This window comes from Sylvia atricapilla, chromosome W, assembly GCF_009819655.1.
Source record: "Sylvia atricapilla isolate bSylAtr1 chromosome W, bSylAtr1.pri, whole genome shotgun sequence".
Lineage (NCBI taxonomy): Eukaryota > Metazoa > Chordata > Aves > Passeriformes > Sylviidae > Sylvia > Sylvia atricapilla.
Window position 1 is genome coordinate 17,802,191 of NC_089173.1, and position 20,596 is coordinate 17,822,786.

Below are 20,596 nucleotides of genomic sequence, written 5' to 3' on the forward strand. Positions count from 1 at the left end.
ATTTAATGAGAAGAAAAGGAAAAAATAAAATAAAAAAAATGCAATAATACAAAAAAACCCCACCACTGACAGAGTCAGAATACAACCTGATCAGGGTGATGGAAGCAGTCCAGATGAGGTGGTCTTCCTGAAGCAGTGATCTTGTAGAAAGGTCTGGTAGCTCTGGTTCTCTGGAAATCCAGTGGATGAGGGCTGCTTGTACTGTCCTAAATCTCTGCTTATATCCAGGTGAGAATGCTTGGCTCCTCCCCTTGGGCGGAGCATCTCACAATGGGATGATGAGTCATAAAGGAGGTCCTTGATGGCCCATTAAAGAGAGATAGCTCCCGGAGGGAGTTATCTCTGAGTCATGCAAAAGGCATTGATGGGCCATTAACTGAAGATGGTGATAGAATACATCCTAAACTACAACCCAGGACAGACTCTTATGGGGAACTTCTGCTGGAGTTTATCTGAAGTCCACACGGAACCACCTGTCCACCAGAAAGTCTGCCCACAAGAGCGCAGATCTTCCTCGTGTAACACCTTAAGTATGGGGGTGGAGAAAGGGGGAAGGGTACAGTGTGGAACCAATCAGGGGTATGGAGGGGGTGACCCTGTACATAAATGACAATCAATAGACCAAATCAATAATGCAAAGGAAGGGAAAATCAGAGATCCTGTCCAATCACTCGACGCCCTCACTAGAACTTTCTAGACATCAGGGCAAGGCCTCGAAGTGATGGACTGGACCCAGGAGGTGCAAAACTGATGATTGACACATAACTATAACGGGGGAAACCATGAAGGGGTTAACATGGGGTACATGGAACAAACCATTACAACTTATAAAAAACAGTATAAAAGCAATGAACAAATACATACATAAAACTGATAAAACAAAAAACACACCACTACAGAGAGCAGCCCTGCAGAAAGGGATCTGGGGGTGCTGATTGGCAGCAGGCCCAATTGGAGTCAGCAGTGAGCCCTGGCAGCCAAGAGGGCAAACCATGTTCTGGGGTGCATTAAATGCAGTATAACCAGCTGGTCAAAAGAGGTGATTATCACCTCTGTATCTAGCAGTGCTTTGGCCTCCCCTTGAGTACTGTGTGCAGTTCTGGGCTGTATAATTTAAAAAGAGTGTGAAGGTACTTGATTGCATCCAGAGGAGGGCAACAAAGCTGTTGAAAGGGCTGAAAGGAATGTCCTATGAGGACCTGCTGAAGGCTCTGGGTTTATCTAGTTTGGAGAAAAGGAGGCTGAGGGGTGACATGGCTCTCTGCAGCTTCCTGAGGAGGGGAAGCAGAGGAAGCAGAGACAGGTGCAGAGCTCTTCTGTCTGGTATCCAGTGACAAGATGTGTGGGAATGGTTTAAACTGCACCTGGTTCAGACTTGACATTAAAAAGCATTTATTTTCCAAGAGGGTCATCAAACACCAGAACAGGCTTCCCAGAGAGGTGGTCAATGCCCCATGTCTGTCAGTGTTTGAGGCATTTGGACAAAGCCCTTAACAACATGCTTTAACTTTTTGACAGTCCTGAAGTGGTCAGGCAGTTGGACTAGATGACTGTTGTAGGTACCTTCCAACTGAACTATTCTACTGTATAGCTAATAACTGAAGAATAGTAAACCTTGCTGGATGTCCAGCCCAATGGAAGCAAGTCTAAATAAACCAAACCTCACCAGAAAAAAATTTTTTCTGTTACAGTTCTAAATCATGCACAGACTCCAACAGCCTCTGTGGTGGATTGGCCTTCACTGGCAGCCAGGTGCCCACCAAGCCACTCTCTCACTTCCCTTCCTCTGCTGGATGAGGAGGAAATAAGAAGATGGTGAAACTTCTGGGTTGAGATAAAGGCAGTTTAATGAAGAAAAGCAAAGGCTGCATGCAGAAGTAAAGGAAACAAAAGGATTTATTCTCTACTTCCCATAAGCAGGTAATGTCCAGTCACTTTCTTGGAAGTAGAGTTTTACTATGCATAGCAGTTTCCTCAGAAGACAAACACCTTAATAAAGAATCCCCCTCTCCCTTCCTTTTCACTTTTAATGCTGGTCATTACATCATCTGGTATGGAAGATCCCTTTGGTCACTTTGGGTCAGCTGGCCTGGCTCTGTCCCCTCTCAATCCCTTCCCCAGCCTATCAGCCTTTGGGGGCAGGGCAAGGTTGGAGAGACAGCCTTGATGGTGTGTGAGCACTGCTGAGCAGTAGCCAAAACATCCCTGAGTCATGGATACCATTCTAGCTACAAATAGAAAGCATAGCGCCATGAGGAAAGTTAACTCCATCCCAACCAGACCCAATACAGCCTCTCAGAAAATAACCCATATATGCCTTGCACAGTCATGGCTTGCTCAGGTTTTCTTTTGAGAAAGAAAAGGGAGAAGGTAAAAGACCAAGGAAATAATATATTTATTGCCTGTATGAAATAAAGCCTTTAAAGGCTCATGCTTTACAAAGCTTTCCCCTCTTCTACTGCTATGGAGGACATTTATGAATATAAAAATACAAGATATTAGAAGCAGCTTCTGGTGATTTTGTAGAAGCAGAGAAACAGCTTGTACTGAGAACACAGAAGATTAGTTATTAAGCTTGGTTGTAAGGCAGTTACTAGGTAGAAGTCATATAGGTAAGATGTATTATGTTGAAACTCAGCAAAGCGGGACCTAGGTATTTGTCAAAAATCGATAAAGCAGAACTTTGTGGCTTGAATCCAGCAAAATCAAGCCCCTAATCTTTGGCAAGAGCAAAGTGATCTGAAAAATACCCAAACCTTCACTGCGCCTACCCAGAAGCAAAGATCAACCTAAGGAAGACAGCGGCCTTCCTCCCAAGACCCCAACTCATGACCACCAGGAGGCGTGACAGCTAATTAGAATATGAAGCAAGAGAAGGCGGGGAATGGGCGGGTGGGGAGGTGTGGGTTTGTGGGATCAATGTGTATTTAAACCTGGACCTTATCTTGACCAAGTACGCACGGTTTGGAGGAGATATCCCCCCGTGTGTCCCAGATGGAACTAAAACATACCTGCTTTACAATTTCTAATTGTAAAGTCCTTATTCTACGCTTCACTACTTCCCTCCATTTTTCCCATGGTCTAACATCTATTATTTGGATGATGAAAAGGCTTCCAAAGAAGATACAGTCCAATTAAAAAGAAACCAAAAAATCCCAAACCAACGCATCTTCTAACTACCAATTTTACATTCTTTGCAGGGAAAAAAAAAAAATCAGGGAAAGGAAAGAACAAAAGCCAAGCAAATTACTTCTGATACTCTATACGCAGTAAAGTGTAGATTATCCTTTGAAAGTGACTAGAGAGCTTCCACCAAAATGTTTTCATTTATACTTTGTTAGGCTTGTTTTTTTAAAATCCAGTCTAAAACAGAAACTAAAAATTTCAAAATTAAGGCAAATGTAAGTATACATGTACATCATCCTTGGAACACAACAACTATTTGACTACATTGGGAAAAGGTTAGACTAGTAAACATGAAGAGCTAATGAATAAGGATCGCTGTGGGTTCAAAATTGTTAGTAATACTTAACATGCCAAAAAATAGATCCCCTGTACGATACAGTCTTTTTTTTTCTAATAGTAAGTGATGTTAGAAACAGTTGGAGGGGTTAGGTTTGTTTTTTAAAATAAGTACATAGCTTTTAATTCCATTTATATATACTTTTTTCCTTCACATGACTATTTAGGAAATAATCCTTAATTTCTCTACACTTTAGGTTCTTGGCATTATTGTGACTGCATCTAAAAAATTATTGTTTAAATGTACTCAACCACTTTAAGACAAGGCTAGTCATGTCCTATAGCTACCTTTTAAAAATCAGGTAAATAATTATCCTTGAAAAAAGTGTAAGAATTACCTGATCTGTTCTTTATTGGTTCCTGACAGTCTCTTAACCCAGATCACCAGTCAAGAAGATAGAGGATTTAGCAGAATAAGAGTGATACGTAAATATTTTAAATCAAGTCAAAAAAATTCAGAAGTTTATTTCAATATTATCACCATAAGAAACAAATTCTTAAATTCCTGTCTGCTAAGACATCTCCTCTCACTTTTCCAGTAATGTTTGAGAGAAAATAGGCATACCACTTAACTTTAAAATTTCATTTTCAATAGTCTTTCAGGGAAAATTTTGCCTTAAATATTTCCCAATGCATAATCTACAAGTTTGCACATGTTATTTATTCAAACAATTCTTCATTTGTTCTAGATGCCTTACATCTGCATCCTGTAGAATTAATACAGTGGCTTTAGACTGAAAAAGGATTTAACTCTATAGTCATCAGAGCCCTATCAGTCATCCTTGACATTTCTCTAAACCATGCTTAAGCTTTGGATGTGAAATGGTATCTTTTTCAACATATTCATTTCAGGCAGTGAAAATCCAATCAAACTTGTTAGAACATCATCAGCAAAATCTACTTTGAGATAAACTGAACCATCAGAAAATTTTGTCTTTATATCCCTGGACTCATTGCTGCTTGTGAGGTTTCTATTAAGAGTTAAAATAAAACATCTAACTTTCAGAATTAGAAATTATTCTCCCATCTCATTAGCACTGTGAAGAACACAAGTGAGAAGCCTCATTTACAATATAAACAGGTTGGGGTCTGTATTTGTATCATAGAGGTGATTTTTATACTTTAATCATGTTAAATCTTTGGAACTGACAACAGAAGGCTAGCCTGATCTATCAATGTTATCTAGAGACCCAGTCCATGATTTGGCTGTAATAGCACCAAATTTTGGTGGTCATTGTCTCAAAAACATCAGTGGTTAATAAGCTCTAGCTTCTTGATAGTTTTGGAAGCATCTATGCACATTTAAATTGCATAACTGCACTTGGAACCTATTTATCCCCCAAATAGGGATAACCAAGGAACTCAATCTCCCTACAGAATTACACCAAAGAAAAATTATTATTAGAAGAGTAAAAAACCACAAAGTTTTTGTTTTCTGACATTATAACCTGCAGTTAAGAAAAAAGTACCCTGCCTTTAAGTTTGCCCCAAAACTCTACCACTTGGAAAAAACGGTAGTTACTTACAGGAAATAACCCATTTGTTTACTCACCAACGGGTCTAATCCCTAGCATGTCACGCCATTTTCGATAAGCTTCTCATGTCGTCAATGCAGTCCTTAGACAGCCTGTCAATCTCTTGGTGCTAATACCCTGTGCCAAGACCCCTGGGGGCGGTAAGGTCAGCTGTCACCCCACATTCCCTGCGGACACCGACGAGCTGCAGTGGACAGCGATGGATGCTAAAACGAGATGGCCTGCCCCACCAGAGTCACATTAAGGACGACACTTACCTCCCTACTGCTCAAACAGGCCGACCAGAGCCCAAGCCCCTTTCCCCACACCCTACCCTCAGCCGAGCCAACCCATACACTTATCTGAGGCAGAGGCGGTGCCGAACGAGCGGGCGGGCAGAACCAGCAGGGCAGCCTACTTCCCATCACCTGAATTGTAGATGGGAAGAAAGGCGAGAATATACCTGCTTTCTGTACACAACCCCCAAAAACACGGCGCAACTCAACAGCCAATAGGAGGCGTGGCGCTACGCGCGGCTTTAAGCATCGCAAGAACACTGCCCCGCCTCCCCCAGTGCTAGGGAACAAGCACACGACAGACTTTTCGCAGACGCCATTTTTTTTTTTTTTTTTTTTCAAAAAAACCTCTGAGGTCGCTCTCCTTTACTGCCTTCTATTGTCTCCACTGTTCCTGCTGCTCTTCTCGTGGCCCCCGTCAGGCATATAAAACAAACAACCTAGGCACACTACGGCAGTGCAGGATGGATAGTGCTCCTCTCCAAGTGATACTTAGGCCTGTCTCGCCGTGCCTTACACGGAGGGCGGGGCGAACTAGAGGCCATCCCTGCCCTGATGGGCAGTTGTCTTACCCAACGGGGCCGCAGTGGATCCCCCATGGGGGGAGGAGCGTAGGTGGTTGGGCCAGTCATCTGGCGGTGTTGGTGAATGTGTGTGCTGGTAGTAGGAGCTGCTCACCTTTCTCTCCCGTACGTGGTGGGTGCAGGTAAGCGCGGTTAGGAAGGGGTGTTGCTTGCACTGGGGGTGGGGTAAGGAGGATGGGTTAAGCCGGGTTGAAGGAAATGAAGTTGTTGATCGCACCCCTCCCGACCCTGTTGTGTGACACAAAAACATGGGAGGCCTGTCGCCGCTGGGCCTCAGGATTTTCTTGGACTGTCGCAGGGACATCGCGGGGCGGCGGAATTGGGTAGGTCTGGGGACTGCTGCGTGGAGAAGGAGGGGGCCGGGAGTGATGACTCCTTAGCTAATGTGGAGTGGTTTTGCGTAACCTGCAGACCCAAAGGGCCCCATCTGCCCAAAGGGAAGGGCGAAAAGGATGATTTGTGTCTCTGCTGGCAGCAGTCGCGCTTCGGTGGCCATAACGCGAGCACGCGGCCCAGCTGATGCCGCTCCCGTAGTGGCGATGTGTGGTGGGGGCTGGTTGCACTAGCGGGTGCATGCTAAGGCGGGGGGGGGGGGGGGGGGGGGGGGGGGCGGTCGCCGCCCCTTTCTGGCGCCTACCTTGGGTAATTGGATAGGGTGAGTTTTTGGTAATTATGGTGGGCAGAGAGGAAGACGAGTGAGGGCACTCTCCTGTGGCCTGTGCGGAAGCAGCCGTGTCAGAACGATTGGGGAGCGTTCTGTAGCAGAGCTTGCTTTTAGGGGCCGTGCCAGAGTTCTCGTGGCGGGGCTGTTGCACTCTGTTGGCCCTGCTTGAGCTGGGATGAGGGCCTCTGAGTGCTTCCTTTGTGTCTCTCTGGTCAGAGTGGGGGAAATCTTGTGACCGCGTGGTGTTTTGTCGGCTCACGGTTCCGCCTAGCAGTGGGTAGGCGCTAAAACAGCGGCCGCCATTTCTGCTGGTCCCTGCCACCGCAGAGGTGGGTCTCGAACTGTGGGGGTTATGTAACAGCGCCTTTCCCACTCCCACCTAGGGAGTGAGCTGGGATTTCGAGCGTTCGGCGGCTGGCTGGTTTTAGAAGCTGTGCGAGGGGTAAAGGTGAACGTCAGCCCGAGCAGACTGGCGCGTGGGCTGCGGAAGGGGAGGTGTCCGGGCGGGAAGGGCTCTTAGTTCCGGAGGGAGCGGGGTAGAGACACACCGGCATCTCCCAGCCCTCTACTCATGTCCGTGACTGCTTTGTTTAGATGTTTTTAAAAATGTTGCGTTAGCCAATTTAATCCTGCAAACTCAAACTCGATTAGCACAAAAGAGCACAACAAGTAGTCGAGAGCATCTTGTCCTGAACAGTATATTACACTTCTTCCCCCTGCAGTTCTAGAATTTTTGAGAGGGTCGTAAATAGAATAGAGTCTGGAAGGGTTACCTATTTGAACCTGGTGAAATTTCCTGCCCCCATCCCTGCGTTCTAGTAGCGTCTGTTTTGAAACTTGCCTATTCTTTAGGCGGTGCTTTTTCTATTAGCTCAAATTAAGGGCCTAGAAATACTAGCATGTGCTGGGAAGGTGGTGTCTTAGCAGCGACTGTAAAAGAGTGCATGCCTACCGGCAGTGCCTGCTGTTAGCCTGCAGAAACAAGGTAACTTGCAAATTAACGGATGATTAAAAGGATGCTTTAAAAAATTAAGCATACCTCACTTTTTTCTTCGTGGATATGTGTATCAACCGTTTCTTCAGGCTATGAAAGTTGAGCAATAAAATCCAAAGGAGGGAAAATAGCGTTCTTTGTTTGGCTATCTGTACAAATTAATTTTTGAATAAGGTGCAAAATTACTCTGCCTGATCTTCTAATTTGTTTTACAAGTATTCTTATGTGGACTTAGCAAAAATAGATCTTGTAAGAGGCACCTGTTTCACAAGGTCAAAAAAGTTTGTCTGCTATTGAGATTTCTCCCCCTCCTGTTTGAACCAAAAAGACCTCTTTGGCAGCTTTGTCCATGAGCCGCCGCATGCACTGAAACAGACATGGTATGACCATGAGAAGAATTACAAACCCCAACAGGATGCATAAACCTGTTTTTAAAATTTCCTTCCACAGTGGTGAAAGGTCAAAAAAATTGAAAATGCCATCCAGCCATGACCCAGTTACCTCTCCAAGTTTGTTTACACTTTCTCGCAATTGCTTGAGGTTTTCATGAATTGATCTGGAATGATCTGACAAGTTCATGCAACACATTCCTTCAAACTCTTCACACCCATGTCCATGTGACAGCAAAAGATAATCAATTGCTGCCCTGTTTTGGACAGTTGCTCGTCTTACACTGTCAATGTCCATTAACATATCACTCAGTGTAAGAGAAATGGCTCGGGCATGTTTGCTCAGCCAGCAAGCCATGTGGTCCAATTCTGTCAAGGCTTCTCCTGATGCTGCCTGCGGTGAAAAAATTGCAACTGCAATCCTTTGCGCCTTGGTCCAGGTGTGAACATTGTCATCACATTTTGGATCGTATTGTTGGATGGATCTTTTCTCTTTATGTTCTTGCTCTCTCAACAATGTTATGTTAGGTGTTAACAATGAGAGTCTTCCAATGCTGCATGGACCACCTTTGACATTTGCAGGGACTGCGGGCCAAACTCTGTCCCCACAGATAAAAAAGATTCCTCTTGGCAATTGCACTGGAACATGGTTGGATGGTCTGCTCACCATCTTAGTGTAGTTACACCAAGATGATGCATTTCTATAAATTACATGATTGGGAGTGACATCTATTGTTTTATTTCCCGCCACTCCAGGATAATTAAACTTTACACAAAACTTCATTCTGACCGATCCAAGAATTTCCAATTCCTGTGGTTCAAAAGGAGCCACAGGAAGGAAACTCGTCCAAACATCCCATTTGTCTACTGGATTTGAAATGACCTTTAAGATCGCTGGAGGGATGTTTTCTGGAGTCGGCCATTTGTTGACTGGCAATCCCACTAAACATGTTGAAAAAGGTTTTCCTGGTCTTGAGTGAGTTAAACAAATGGTGTCCAACCCTGATGCATTGGCCAGAGTTTCCCAAACATTTTCCTTTGGCTGAGCCATGGGCCAAACTGCCGCATTGCTCAAAGCAATCACTGAGAGAATGAGGCACACGTGTGTCACCAAAGGCCTCTTTCCCTTGGGAACCATTGAAATGCACCACCACCCAAGTCCCAAAGAAAACCCAAATCCCAAAGTCTCTTTTGCACGTAGAACAAGGGGACGTCCGCTGTCTTGACATCCGCTCACGTCTGCGTGCCTGCATTCCTGTTTCCAATCTTGGGGTCCGCGTCTGCTTGCACTTGGACTCGGTAGGGCTTCACGTTCTTCGCTGCCACCCATCTCGGTCCGGCTCCTGTGGAGACACAAGCATAACCCTTGCCCCAAGTTACTAATTTGAATGGTCCTTCGACCTGTCCTGTATCTGGGTTTCTGACCAAAACTAAAGGATTCTCCTTCAGTTTCGCTTTTGTACTGTCCGAGAAATGTCTGATAATTGGTGGAGTGGGCTCTGCGAAAGAGCCATTTAGAAAGTTCAACACATACAAGGCTTTATTCAAGCGCATGTGTGGTGTTGCATCTGTCTCCCCCCTTTTCTGTTTCTCCAAAAGGGATTTTAGTGTCTGAGTTGAAGAGTTGCAAAAGCCTCTTGGAACTTTTCAGTCTGGGCTTCAATGAGTTTCCCTAGACGTTCTCCCAAGATGTCTGCTTGAATGGATGCCACATGCTGCGGTGTTCCTACTTTGCTGCATGCTTCTAACATTTCTGCTAAGGAAGGCTGACCTGGCATCGCACTGATGATACGTTTGCACTCTGTGTTGGCATTTGCAAATGCAAGACTTCGAAGCAGATGTGGCTTCGCTCCCTCATCATTGACTTGCCTATCTATTGCTTGTGTGAGACGATCAATGAATGAGGAGAAAGATTCTGATGTGCTTTGCTTTATTTCTGTATAAATACTTTCTGGAACTCCTGCTGGTGAAATTTGCAGGATTGCTTTTCTTGCTGCTTCTTTTATATCTGTTAACACTTCTCGTGGTAAATCTCTTGCTTGACGACGTGGCTCATCATTTGGTGGATCACCTGCCATTTCTGCCACAGTGATACCTGCATTTGGTCCTCTTTGATATCTTCTCCTGAGGTCTTCAAGAGCTTTTCTCCATTTTGCTTCCCAGATAAGGATTTGCGAATCTGTAAAAATCATCGAAGCAATGGATCTGAGATCAAAAGGTGTTAAGTCATATGTATTAAATGTTGCCTTCAAAAGCTGCTTGAAGTACGGAGATCCCAATCCATTATCACGGATGGCTTTTATCAAGTCTTTGACCATATCATGATCCAATCTCTCCCATCTTGCATTCTGCCCTTGTGCATCGTATGCCACTGGCAATATTAAACTTCTTCTGCCTGCTGAACTAAGTTCTTTTAATACTTCTTTCTTTGTCTCAGTCCAATCTGTTGCACTGGATATCTGTGCATCAGACAGCTGTGAATTTTCAGAAAAAGGAATTAATTGTTGTGATCTCAATTGTGACACTGCTCCTCCTATTCCGGAGTCTGCCTTTATTAGTTGTTTGTTCCCATCTTCTTGAGATGTGATCCTTTCATCCTTGAGGGATATTTCTCTTTTTGACATTTCTCTCCCTTCTAGTTGAGGGGTAAAAAGCTGAGATTGTTGTGCAGCACGCAATCCTTGTGCAGCATTACCAAGACAAAAGGTTGAGCCATCAGATAGTTGGAAGGTAACTGAAGAAAGCGTCTGTGGAGTTAACTGAAGAGGAGCTTGATTGCCTTTTGGTGGAAGGAGCACTTGAGGGAATTGAATGTTTGAATCTGGGTTGAATTCCAAAGCTGTTTCTTTAAATTGAGGAAAAATTTGTTTCATGAAATCTTGAGATAATAAAATTGAAGAAGCTTGAGATGAAGGACATGCAGTTGTTGACCTGAAAGGAATGCCTTGTGAAGCAGTAATATGAATCATGTTGTCATCTGTGGCAAATGCTTGTTGTTGCAGTTGAGTTGCTGCATGATCCTCTGAAGTTAACAACGGCTTCATTTGTTCTTGTTGGAATTGTTGCTTTGGAGAATAAATCTGTTTTTTATATGTGACTGGGAAAAAATGATGCAATGTGGGTGTTCCGCCACTCGGTGGCGCTGTTGCTCCCATGGCTGGGTGTGGCAGTCGCTGTGGCCGCTGTAATTGTGCAGTCCCGCCACTAGGTGGCGCTGGCATCGCGACAACTGGACCCTGTCGATCGATCGATATTTTGTCCGGGATCTCTTCAATTATTTCTGACAAAAGACGCTGTGCTTGTAACAAACTCTCCGTTTCTGGATCTCTGGGAAACACTGCAGTGATGTTTGGATGTGCACCCATGTGCCTGAACGAGCTAGCTGATATTGAATCACTGAGTGGCTGCCGTGTTGGTATTGAGGCGCCGCTCGTGGGCGGGGTCATAGTTTGTGGCGTCTGCTGTGAGGAGGCGGCCCCTTGGAGAAATTCTCCGCCCTGGCCCCACCCCATCAACATTTGCACCGCCCCCGCCTGCTCCGATCCTGCTTGCATCGTCCCGGCACCGCCCTGGGAGGCGTTCCCTCTCGACCCGCCCCCGGGGCCGCCCCGTCCCGCTCGCCATCGGGGTTTACCCCGCCCGCAGCGAGACTGCGGCTTGGGATACATCCCACCCCCACTGCGCCTGCGCCAACGTGAGCCGCGAGCGCCTCTGGGGTTTGCAGTGCACGGCTCTGCGCCTGCGTCTGCGCCGCCCCTCCTGGCTCTCTGCCCACACCTTGCGATGTGGACACAATTTTGTCCATTTCGCTTCCCGTAGCCTCCATCATCACCCTACGCCGAACTACCGGCACGGGCTTTTCCTCCCCCTTTGTCCCGGTCTCGCGGTCCGCGAAATCCCGACGGTCGCCCGCGAGTTGTTTTTCCCCGCGATCCGCGCCCCCCTGACATGGTGTGTTTTTCTGCTGCCCCCCGTCACGTTCCGCGTCCGCGCCGTGTGATTGTTCCCGGCGCAATTGACTCGCATCGCCTTGGCGTCCTTGCGCCACGGTGTTATCTCCCGCCGCCGGCGCGATTTGGGGTTGTTTTCCCTGCTCTGGTGTTTGGCTCACTCCCCCTCCCCCCTGTTGTGTCTGTCCTTGCTCGAGTGGAGGAAGGGATGGCGAAGCGATTTCGCGCGGTGTCTGGGGAGGGGTAAACGGACTTCTAGATGGAATCCGATCTAAATCTTCCCGTTCCCCCCCCCGGGGCAATTGTCCCATGTCCAGGGGACATGCCTCAAAAGAAAGCATGTCTCTATCCTGATCGCTAGGATGAAGTACAATTTTTTTCTTTCCCGGGACTGGCATCGGGGAATCAGGTTTCAGAATTTGAGGCTCCGAGATAAGCTCTTGTGATTTATGTGCCTCATCCTGGAGGAGCTGCTGGCTCTCTCCTGCTGCTGTAACCTGGGGAAGCGGCTGGCTATCCCCTCCTCCCACATTCTCACTAGGAGATATGGGACCTGCCTGCTGCTGAGAAGCAGCTGGCTGCTGTTCAACAGAAGAAACATCGCTCTGTTCCTCCTGCGCAGCCCTCCGCTGCTGTAAAGAAGGAGGAACTGCCTTTTTATTATGTGAAATTGCTTCTAGCATAATTCTCCCTGCATGCAATAGCTTCGCAGCTGTTTTATCCTTTTTAGTTGCCCTGTGGTACAACTCCCTATTTGCCTCTTGCCAAAATGCCAGCTCAAATAGGACGTGGGTTTCACAATGTGGAAAGTTACACCGAACCCACAAAAGCAGAGCTTGAAGCTCCTTTTCAGGAAGGCCTGCAGGATGTGCAGACATGACCACCCGTAAAACGGATAGGATCTTAAGTTGTTCCTGGGAGACTCCCACCCCCATGTGTTCTGGATTTTGACCGGTCTCACCAAAACTGAAGAACAGGGTGCAGATGTTCTCAAATCCGTCCCGGAGGTGTCCTGATCACCTGACCAGCAGATCTCAGGGTGACGAATCCAGGGCCCTTGGAGTTCGTCTGTCCGAGGCGAAGTTGAAGTCAGCTGCTGTGGCCACAAATCTTCCCCTGTCTTCTCTGGATTTCTTCCTGGCTTTAGAGGGCTTTGTGCGTTCACTGGAAAGCACCCAGTGAAGCCAATTCTCGGTGAGGTGCCCCCTCGGTGCCCACCCAGGGACGCCAGATGTCGGGGGGGTTTCCTCACCCGAGCTTTAGGTGGTTTAAAGTCCTTGGCCCTCTAAAAAGCCCCGAGTCGCGTCCGTGTAAAAAGCAGAGTCCTCAAGGTTTGTTTTCAGGTTTCTCGTGTTGTTTATTATTCGATATCTCAAAATTTTCTCTGCTCCCAGCCGAGGTCTGGACAGCAGCTGGGACACGAGGCGACTGCCCCACAGATGGGATGTCCCCTAACATTTATACAGATAATTACGTACTAGTTATTTACTATTTTGTGCCAATGCCCAGTGCCCACACCAGAAGTGACATTCTACTTCGGTCCAATCCACTCTAACTACTTTGTGCCATCACCGCCCCAAAAAATGGAGGACGAGGAAGAAGGAGAAGTACATAAGGTACCACCCAAATTCCACCATCTTGTCCCCATTTACTTCTATTCTAAAAATTCTAAAACTATTAAATTCTACATCATCTACTGTGCCAAATTACAATTTTCACATCCTGGAGGTTTGTAATTACTTCTGCAATGTTGAAAGCTTTTCCCATGGATCAAAATCAAACCCGGTGTCTTCCTGGGCTCTGTGCCAAGGTCTCCGAGCCCCCTCGACCGTCTCCACACCCCCCTGTCCAGGGCTCAAACTCCTTTCCTCAGGTCCCAGGCCATCCAAGGGGATGTCCTGGACTCCAACAAGATTCTTCATACATTTATGTAGAGATTATACATTATAGTGTGCTATTTTAACAGAATTTTTCAAGTGTGGCTTGTGTGTAATGTTTTGTTCATCTGTTATATTGAATGGAAGGCATGCTAGTAAGTTGATAGAAAACTTATTCTAATCACCAACATTAATTTTATAACTTTTTGTTTAAATAAATTGTTTAGTCTAAGTTTAGAACTGAACAATTAGCAGATTGAAACATAGTGTCTCCTAAAAAGGAAATTCAAGATATGGTATATAACATCCTAAAAGTAGCAAACAGATAATTATTCACTTTTAAATATCTGAAAATCATTATCAATAAATGTGATTGCTTAAAACTAGTAAATGCTTGAGAATGAGCAAGGTTGGAATAATTCAGAGTGTAATCGTGTATCTGTAGGCTTTTATACTTGATTATTTCTCCTCTTAGTGATGTGGTTTGCCTTGTTTTTTCATTTGTAAAGAAAAGCTTTGCAGCAAAATCTCAGGTCAAAGCCCCATTTTCAGTTGTAGCAAGAATCAGACCTGTAAGTGAACAGAGCCTGATCTATGCTGTTTTCATAGGCTTCTGAAGCAGTAGGGTTTTAATCCTGCCCAGAACACTTGAGTTTTCCTCTGCGAGTGTATATAAAACTAGTAAGTTCTAAAAGCAGGCATTTCTTCTTGCTTTTCCCATTAGTATGATATACAATTAGCCTTTTACCTCACAAAATAATGTACTAGCTCTTTTTTATTCTGCAACAGGTTTTACCTTCACTCCAAAGAATAAAAGAGAATGGAGACTGAACAACAGGAGGAGACCTTTACCAACACAGAGACAAATGGTAAATTTTTTAAAGGGCTATTTTATTTTGGGGGGAAGGAAACTTTGAGTCATGGTCTTTTTAACTATTTTGGAATGCTTTAACTGTATCAAATGCTTCATTTAATCTTTTAATTTTTAAATGTCCCATGTGATTTTACATGATTTTTGTATCATGTATATATAATTTTTCTTTGGGAGTATTTTAGTCATGGTATAAGTAACTAAAAGTTATAAGTAAAGATTTGAAAATATTTGATAGCTAAATGCTCAGTACTTGTATGGACAATGTGTTCATTTAAAGATACTGTTAGGTATATCTATTACTATATTTAATTTATTGCAATTGTTAGTTTGAAGGAATGTATATATATGTGAAATATCTCTAAATATTAGCTAAATGAAAACCCTTTTGGACATAATTAGTGAAGAAGAGTTAGAGCATTAGTATTGATTCAGGCCAGTTTTTTAAAGCGATTTGAAATAATGCTTTCCTACTGTTTCACCAGTATTTCAGTATTGGACAAGCTTCTTTTAACCTTTTGTGCTTTAAGGTTTTCCCAGTTGTAGAAGAAATACTAAGTAAATGATGCAGCACTGTTGTAAACAGTGTTATTTTTTCACAAAGTTTGCAAAATTCTCATTTCAACTGTAGTTTATAGATTTGAATGAGTCTTCACTTATTAATTGATATATAGACTGATGAAGTAAAAACCTGTTTCTGTGCTATAGATGCTCAAGGTAGATGTCAGAAGTTAACATTGGGCTAATGGGAGGAAATACTTAACTAGGAATACAGTGCATAGCTTGATATACAGTTTTATCATGACAGAAAGTTAAATATATATCTGTGTTTTCCTCCCTATGGACCTGTCTACAGGCAAACGTCCTGCAGAAGATATGGAAGAAGAACAGGCCTTCAAAAGGTCTCGGAATACAGATGAGATGGTTGAATTGCGCATTTTGCTTCAAAGCAAAGTATGCTTTTAGTATTGCTATGTTCCTGCTTTATACCATTGCTTAAGACAGTGGTGACAGTGTATGTTGTGGTGTATGTTTAGAAAGAACTTGTGCTTTATTTAAAATTTACTTAGGAATATTTGTAAGTGTGCATGAATGATAGTAGAAGTGTATTGCAATCTTCAATAGTTTTTTCCAAGGATGAGTCTAACAATCTTTGATTTTAAAAAAATGTACTCATTGAAAAAATAAAGACATAGAAATTATAAGCCACTTCTCATGTTTGAGTAGAACATAATTGTTTCCAGGGGAATGACTGTGTATTAGTCTTTAGAAAGCAAGCAGTTTAGAGAATGATCAGCTTATAATTGTAAATTAAATATGAGGCAAGATGAGGACTTCCTCAAGATTTTAGTAATTTCTCCAGATTTAATAAATCTATATGTATCAACAGTAGGAAATAAGGGAGTAATGTTTCATGGATTGCAATTGCTTCATTGACTAGTATAAATTGTCACAGTGAAACTGCTATTTATGAATCTTTAGTATTTCCAGTTGATGCAGATGTTTGTGCTGTCTGAAGTAACTCAGTCTTTTGTCTTAGGGTAGGGGAATGTTAACTTAACTCTACATGACATTTCTAATGAATGTAGAAGTTATGGGGAGTGCTGCAAAATATTTGTGGTGCTGTTAGCATAATGTATGAACCGCATAGTTAAAGCAATAATTTTGCATGTAGTTCTTGAAATAGCCTGGTAAAAAATTAGTTTTACAATTTCCCCTCCTGAATATCTTGAGTTTATTCCTGTTGATTTTAGCAACTGGAGATTAGCAATTATTTATATTGGTTTTACATTCTTCAGACTGTACCTACCTGAGTGGTCAGTCGAGTTACATAGGCTTCAATCGAAAGTAGCATTTGCTCAAGTGTTTGGAGTGGGAAAGTGAAATTTGCAAACATTAAAAATGTGATCAAATAAACTAGCAGAGTTATTGACCTATATAACATGCATGGAATTCCATAAATTATTTTTTCAGTCATATTCTAACTATGAGATGGTTGGGGCCCTGAACAAACTGATATAGCGAGTGACATCCCTGTCCATGGGGGAGGTTGGAAATAGATCATCTTTAAGGTCCCTTCCAACTCAAATCATTCTGTGTTAAGCATGATAGATCCTAGGATAGACCTCTGTGGTACCCCACTTCTTACCAGCCTCTAGGTGCAAGAAGATCCATTAACTATTACCAGTCATCCAACCACTTTTTTATTCATCTGCTTGTACACCTATGAGTCTATGAGAATACAGGCAGAATTGCCTAGAAACTTAAATTTGAAATTGAAAAAATATTGCTGAGTATTTTTATCTCTCCACTGACCTTTTAAAACCTTTTTTTCCCCATGATAAAGCCATGTCTTTTTTTTTTTAATTTAATTTGAACCTTTTAAAAGGAAACAAGCCTCACCCCACCCTTAAATGCATCTCACAAGGTAATGCAGAAATAGATTCATTGTTCTTAGTCTTTGGTTCAAAAAAATAGTCTGTGCTTTTTTTAGCCTAATGTAACTTCTGAAAACTGTTTTCCAGAATGCTGGAGCAGTGATTGGAAAAGGTGGCAAAAATATTAAGGCACTTCGTACAGATGTGAGTATACATGAGTTTGAATTAATTTAACACCAATTCTTCCAGGGCACTTCATTGAAAACTTGATTGCATACATTTTTAGAAATTGAGAAATTCAAACCTAGACAGCAATAATCTAATAAGCCACTTATAATGATTGCACAGTTAAATGTGTTAACATCTCTAATTAGAAATACTAGCAAAACTTAAAAGCTGTAACTTCACCATTTCCCATATATGTGAATCCATTATAGCACTATTGAAAACTCTCTCTGGTGGCTGGCTTAACCCAGCAATAAAAGAATTCTTGATCTTCCTTTAAAAAAAAAAACCCAAAACATAATGGTCCATCTGTTTTTGCTTTAACAGTGTGGACATAAAGCACAAAAACATTGATGGTAAGGCTGTATGATTTAGATACAAGTATAGAGCAGTAAAGAAGCATTTTATTTTACTTGGAAGCATTTTTAAATGGTTGTGACTTATTTACCTATTCATATTTTATGTGGGTCGACTTGTGATTTGACACACATTCAACGTAAATATTATATATATATAAAACTTGGCAATGCTTCTTAAATTCCATTTGTTTACACTCCTGTATTTGGGATCAGCTACAATTCTTTTCAAGCAAGACTGTTCAGCACAATATTTGCTAATATATCATCACAGAATCAATTCCATCTAAGTTCACAAACTATTGCAACTAGAATTGAGGATTAAGCTGAAATGGTCAGGAGTCATGCAAAGAAACTTTGGCAGCTTGTGTTTTTGTTTGTTTGTTTTAAGTAGATAAACACATCACCTTACTCCAGATAATTTACCTGGTCTGGAATACTAACTTTCCCAACTTACCCAAGGTTTCAGTAATATGAATCTCAACAGGTTTTGTGTCTACATTCATGAGCCAGCCTGCTACTGAAACATAATTGTTAAAAGTAAAATGTAGTTTAGTCAGATAACGTAACTTGTGAAGATCCATACTGTTAAGCCACAGTTGATGTAGCAACCCATTATTGTGTTAGTCTTCAAAACAACTTACACTTGCTTCATTAACTGAGAGTAATAAGTATAGTTTGTATTAAATTAAAATTTATTGCTTTTCCCCCTTTTCCCTCTCCTTGTTTTTTTGGCCATATATCTCCGTTACCCATGTACTGGATCGACTTGCCCCTGCGTTGCCCACCATGACGTTGGCCCATCCGCCCCTGAACGCCCATGTGAAAACCCTGGTTGGCTATGCCCAAAAATGTGCTCGTTGCCAAACGGGTACCATACTTGACAACTTCTGATTGAATGCCCATACCCAATGCCAACATCCACGAACGCCAATGACCAATGCAGTACAATGCAAGTGTTTCAGTCCCAGACAGCAGTGGCCCCGAGCGGTATGTCCCAACAGTTTATGCCTCACTGCCTGATTAGAAAGAGAGAAATGTATTTTTATTACCTGCCTTTGATATAAATAGTATCCCCTTATAGACGGTGTATTGTTTTTTTAAAAAAATTTCTGTCTTATTTTCCCCATTTAGTCTTTTTGTCACTGAACTTTTACGTGAGTTGGCCACCCAAACAATCCACTAATTTTATTTCAATGGAAAGAGCACAGCTTCAAGTGTTGTTTATTTACTGTATTATAAATGAAATTGTCTCAGGAGCCTCTTTGCTCTGGTCTTTGTGGCCCACCTTTCTCCCCCCAGCACTGTCCGTTCATAATTATTTCTGCTGAAATACTAACTCTAGTTCACTTTTCTTCACTTCTCATTTGTGTTATGTTTTTGTTTGTTTGTGAGATTGTTTTTTTGTTTTGTTTTGGGGTTTTCCCCCTTGCATTTATATTCCATTTTTTGCAGAGCCCATTAGTAATCTAATTTCTAACTGGTGTCTCAACCTTACTCTAGATATAATGTTGACTGCTTACATATCCCCACCTTTTCTACAAAAAGGTGTGCTAGTTTTACCAATGTAATGGTATACTAAATTAGTGGTGGTGGGGAAAATGAATATTCACTCATACTTTAAGTTTTGCATCGATTTCTTGCCTGGTTAATCTGTCTGAGCCCTTCCAAAAGCTCTCATGGGTTCTCTTACTCTCTCTGCAAGACCTACCTAGCCTTAAATTCTTATATTCATCATGCATATATATTGGATATAAACAAAGATGCATGTGTTGTAAATCCAGTGAACAGGTTTACTTTAAATGGGGAATATTGATTGTCAGGTCTTCTGTGTAGTCAGTCTTGTTCGAATTTTGTGTATGATTATGAATACTAAACTTATTTCTGCTACTTTCCACCTTCTCTATGTTTTCTGTCACTATGGCCTCTTAACAGTATCTTGAGTATAAGTGCAGATACAGAGACAATTGGAGAAATCTTGAAGAAGATTATCCCTACTTTGGAAGAGGTATGTCTCTTAGGTTTGTTTCTTTTTCAGAGGTATAAATTTAGATTTTAAAACAAAACAATTCTAAATGATTGCGTCCTATTTTTAATATATTAAATTAGAAAGTAAAACCCAGCCTTTTTTTGAAAGAAGACCTATAGCTCTCAATGTATGTGTTGGCTTTTTTTTACAGGAGACAGAAAATTTCTTCTTAGAAAATTAATATTTGGAACAGCCTCCTTGCCTTCAAACCACCTATTTCCTCACTAGTTCCCAATTTGAAGTAGCTCTATTGTAATTTCCATTCTGCCTTTGCTTTGTAATCAAGTGTTTTGCACTGTTGGATATATTAAAATTCCATAAAACAGCAATAGTAATAAAAGAAATTAAGAAAGCTAATTTGGCATCACCTTGTGTTGAGGCAAATTACTTAAAAATATGTGATTTTTTTTTTTTAATAGCAAATACAGTATTACAGTTCAGCAGTAAATTAAGTCATACCATGCTGTTTGGAGAAAAATCTTAACAAAGAAAATCAAAATTAGTATTTGGATTTTTCAATTATTTTTCCCCTGACTAATGTTTTATTCTTGTATGCATCTTACAGTACCAGCACTACAAAGGTAGTGACTTTGACTGTGAATTAAGACTTCTAATTCATCAAAGTCTAGCAGGAGGAATTATTGGTGTCAAGGGTGCTAAAATCAAAGAACTCAGAGAGGTACTGTTTCCTATTCTTTTCAGATTCTGCTTTTATTCTATAAACAAATTAATTTTTTGTGTTCATATGCTGTGAGTGTAAGCTTCATCTGTGATCTATGATCCTTAAGAACATATTTCATACATGAAGTAGCTGTTGGTTATAGAGCTCAGAACTACTTATAAAGCTTTTAAGCATATTAGCAGTAGAGTAATCTTTATAAATAAAGGATACTTATTAAAATTAAAATGCCATTCATTACACCTTCTGGAAGGAACTGCTGAATAAG

At 42.2% G+C, this 20,596-nt stretch overlaps 1 protein-coding gene and 2 long non-coding RNA genes across 12 annotated transcripts in view; 2 read left to right on the plus strand and 1 right to left on the minus strand.

Moving 5' to 3' along the window:
* The window catches only part of LOC136373319 (uncharacterized), a 573,809-nt gene that overhangs the window by 363,492 nt on the left and 189,721 nt on the right, over nt 1-20,596 (plus strand). The gene's annotated exons all lie outside the window — the stretch shown is intronic.
* The window catches only part of LOC136373354 (heterogeneous nuclear ribonucleoprotein K), a 28,725-nt gene continuing 14,042 nt past the window's right edge, over nt 5,914-20,596 (plus strand). Inside the window, exons 1-8 of one of the 9 annotated variants that reach the window (XM_066338257.1) lie at nt 5,915-6,038; nt 14,400-14,471; nt 14,580-14,658; nt 15,505-15,615; nt 17,187-17,243; nt 18,567-18,610; nt 19,556-19,628; nt 20,215-20,328. In XM_066338257.1, coding sequence (XP_066194354.1) covers nt 14,611-14,658; nt 15,505-15,615; nt 17,187-17,243; nt 18,567-18,610; nt 19,556-19,628; nt 20,215-20,328 — 447 coding nt within the window. In that variant the 5' untranslated portion in view covers nt 5,915-6,038; nt 14,400-14,471; nt 14,580-14,610. Of the gene's footprint in view, nt 6,039-6,100; nt 6,240-14,399; nt 14,472-14,579; nt 14,660-15,504; nt 15,616-17,186; nt 17,244-18,566; nt 18,611-19,555; nt 19,629-20,214; nt 20,329-20,596 lie in introns of those variants that run through there. The other 8 variants (XM_066338265.1, XM_066338264.1, XM_066338262.1 and 5 more) reach the window with 8 other exon arrangements.
* On the minus strand, nt 7,991-13,117 carry LOC136373259 (uncharacterized). Its single transcript, XR_010745607.1, has 2 exons — nt 12,875-13,117; nt 7,991-10,142 (listed from the first exon to the last, which is right to left on the minus strand). It is a non-coding gene; the product is annotated as an uncharacterized lncRNA (long non-coding RNA).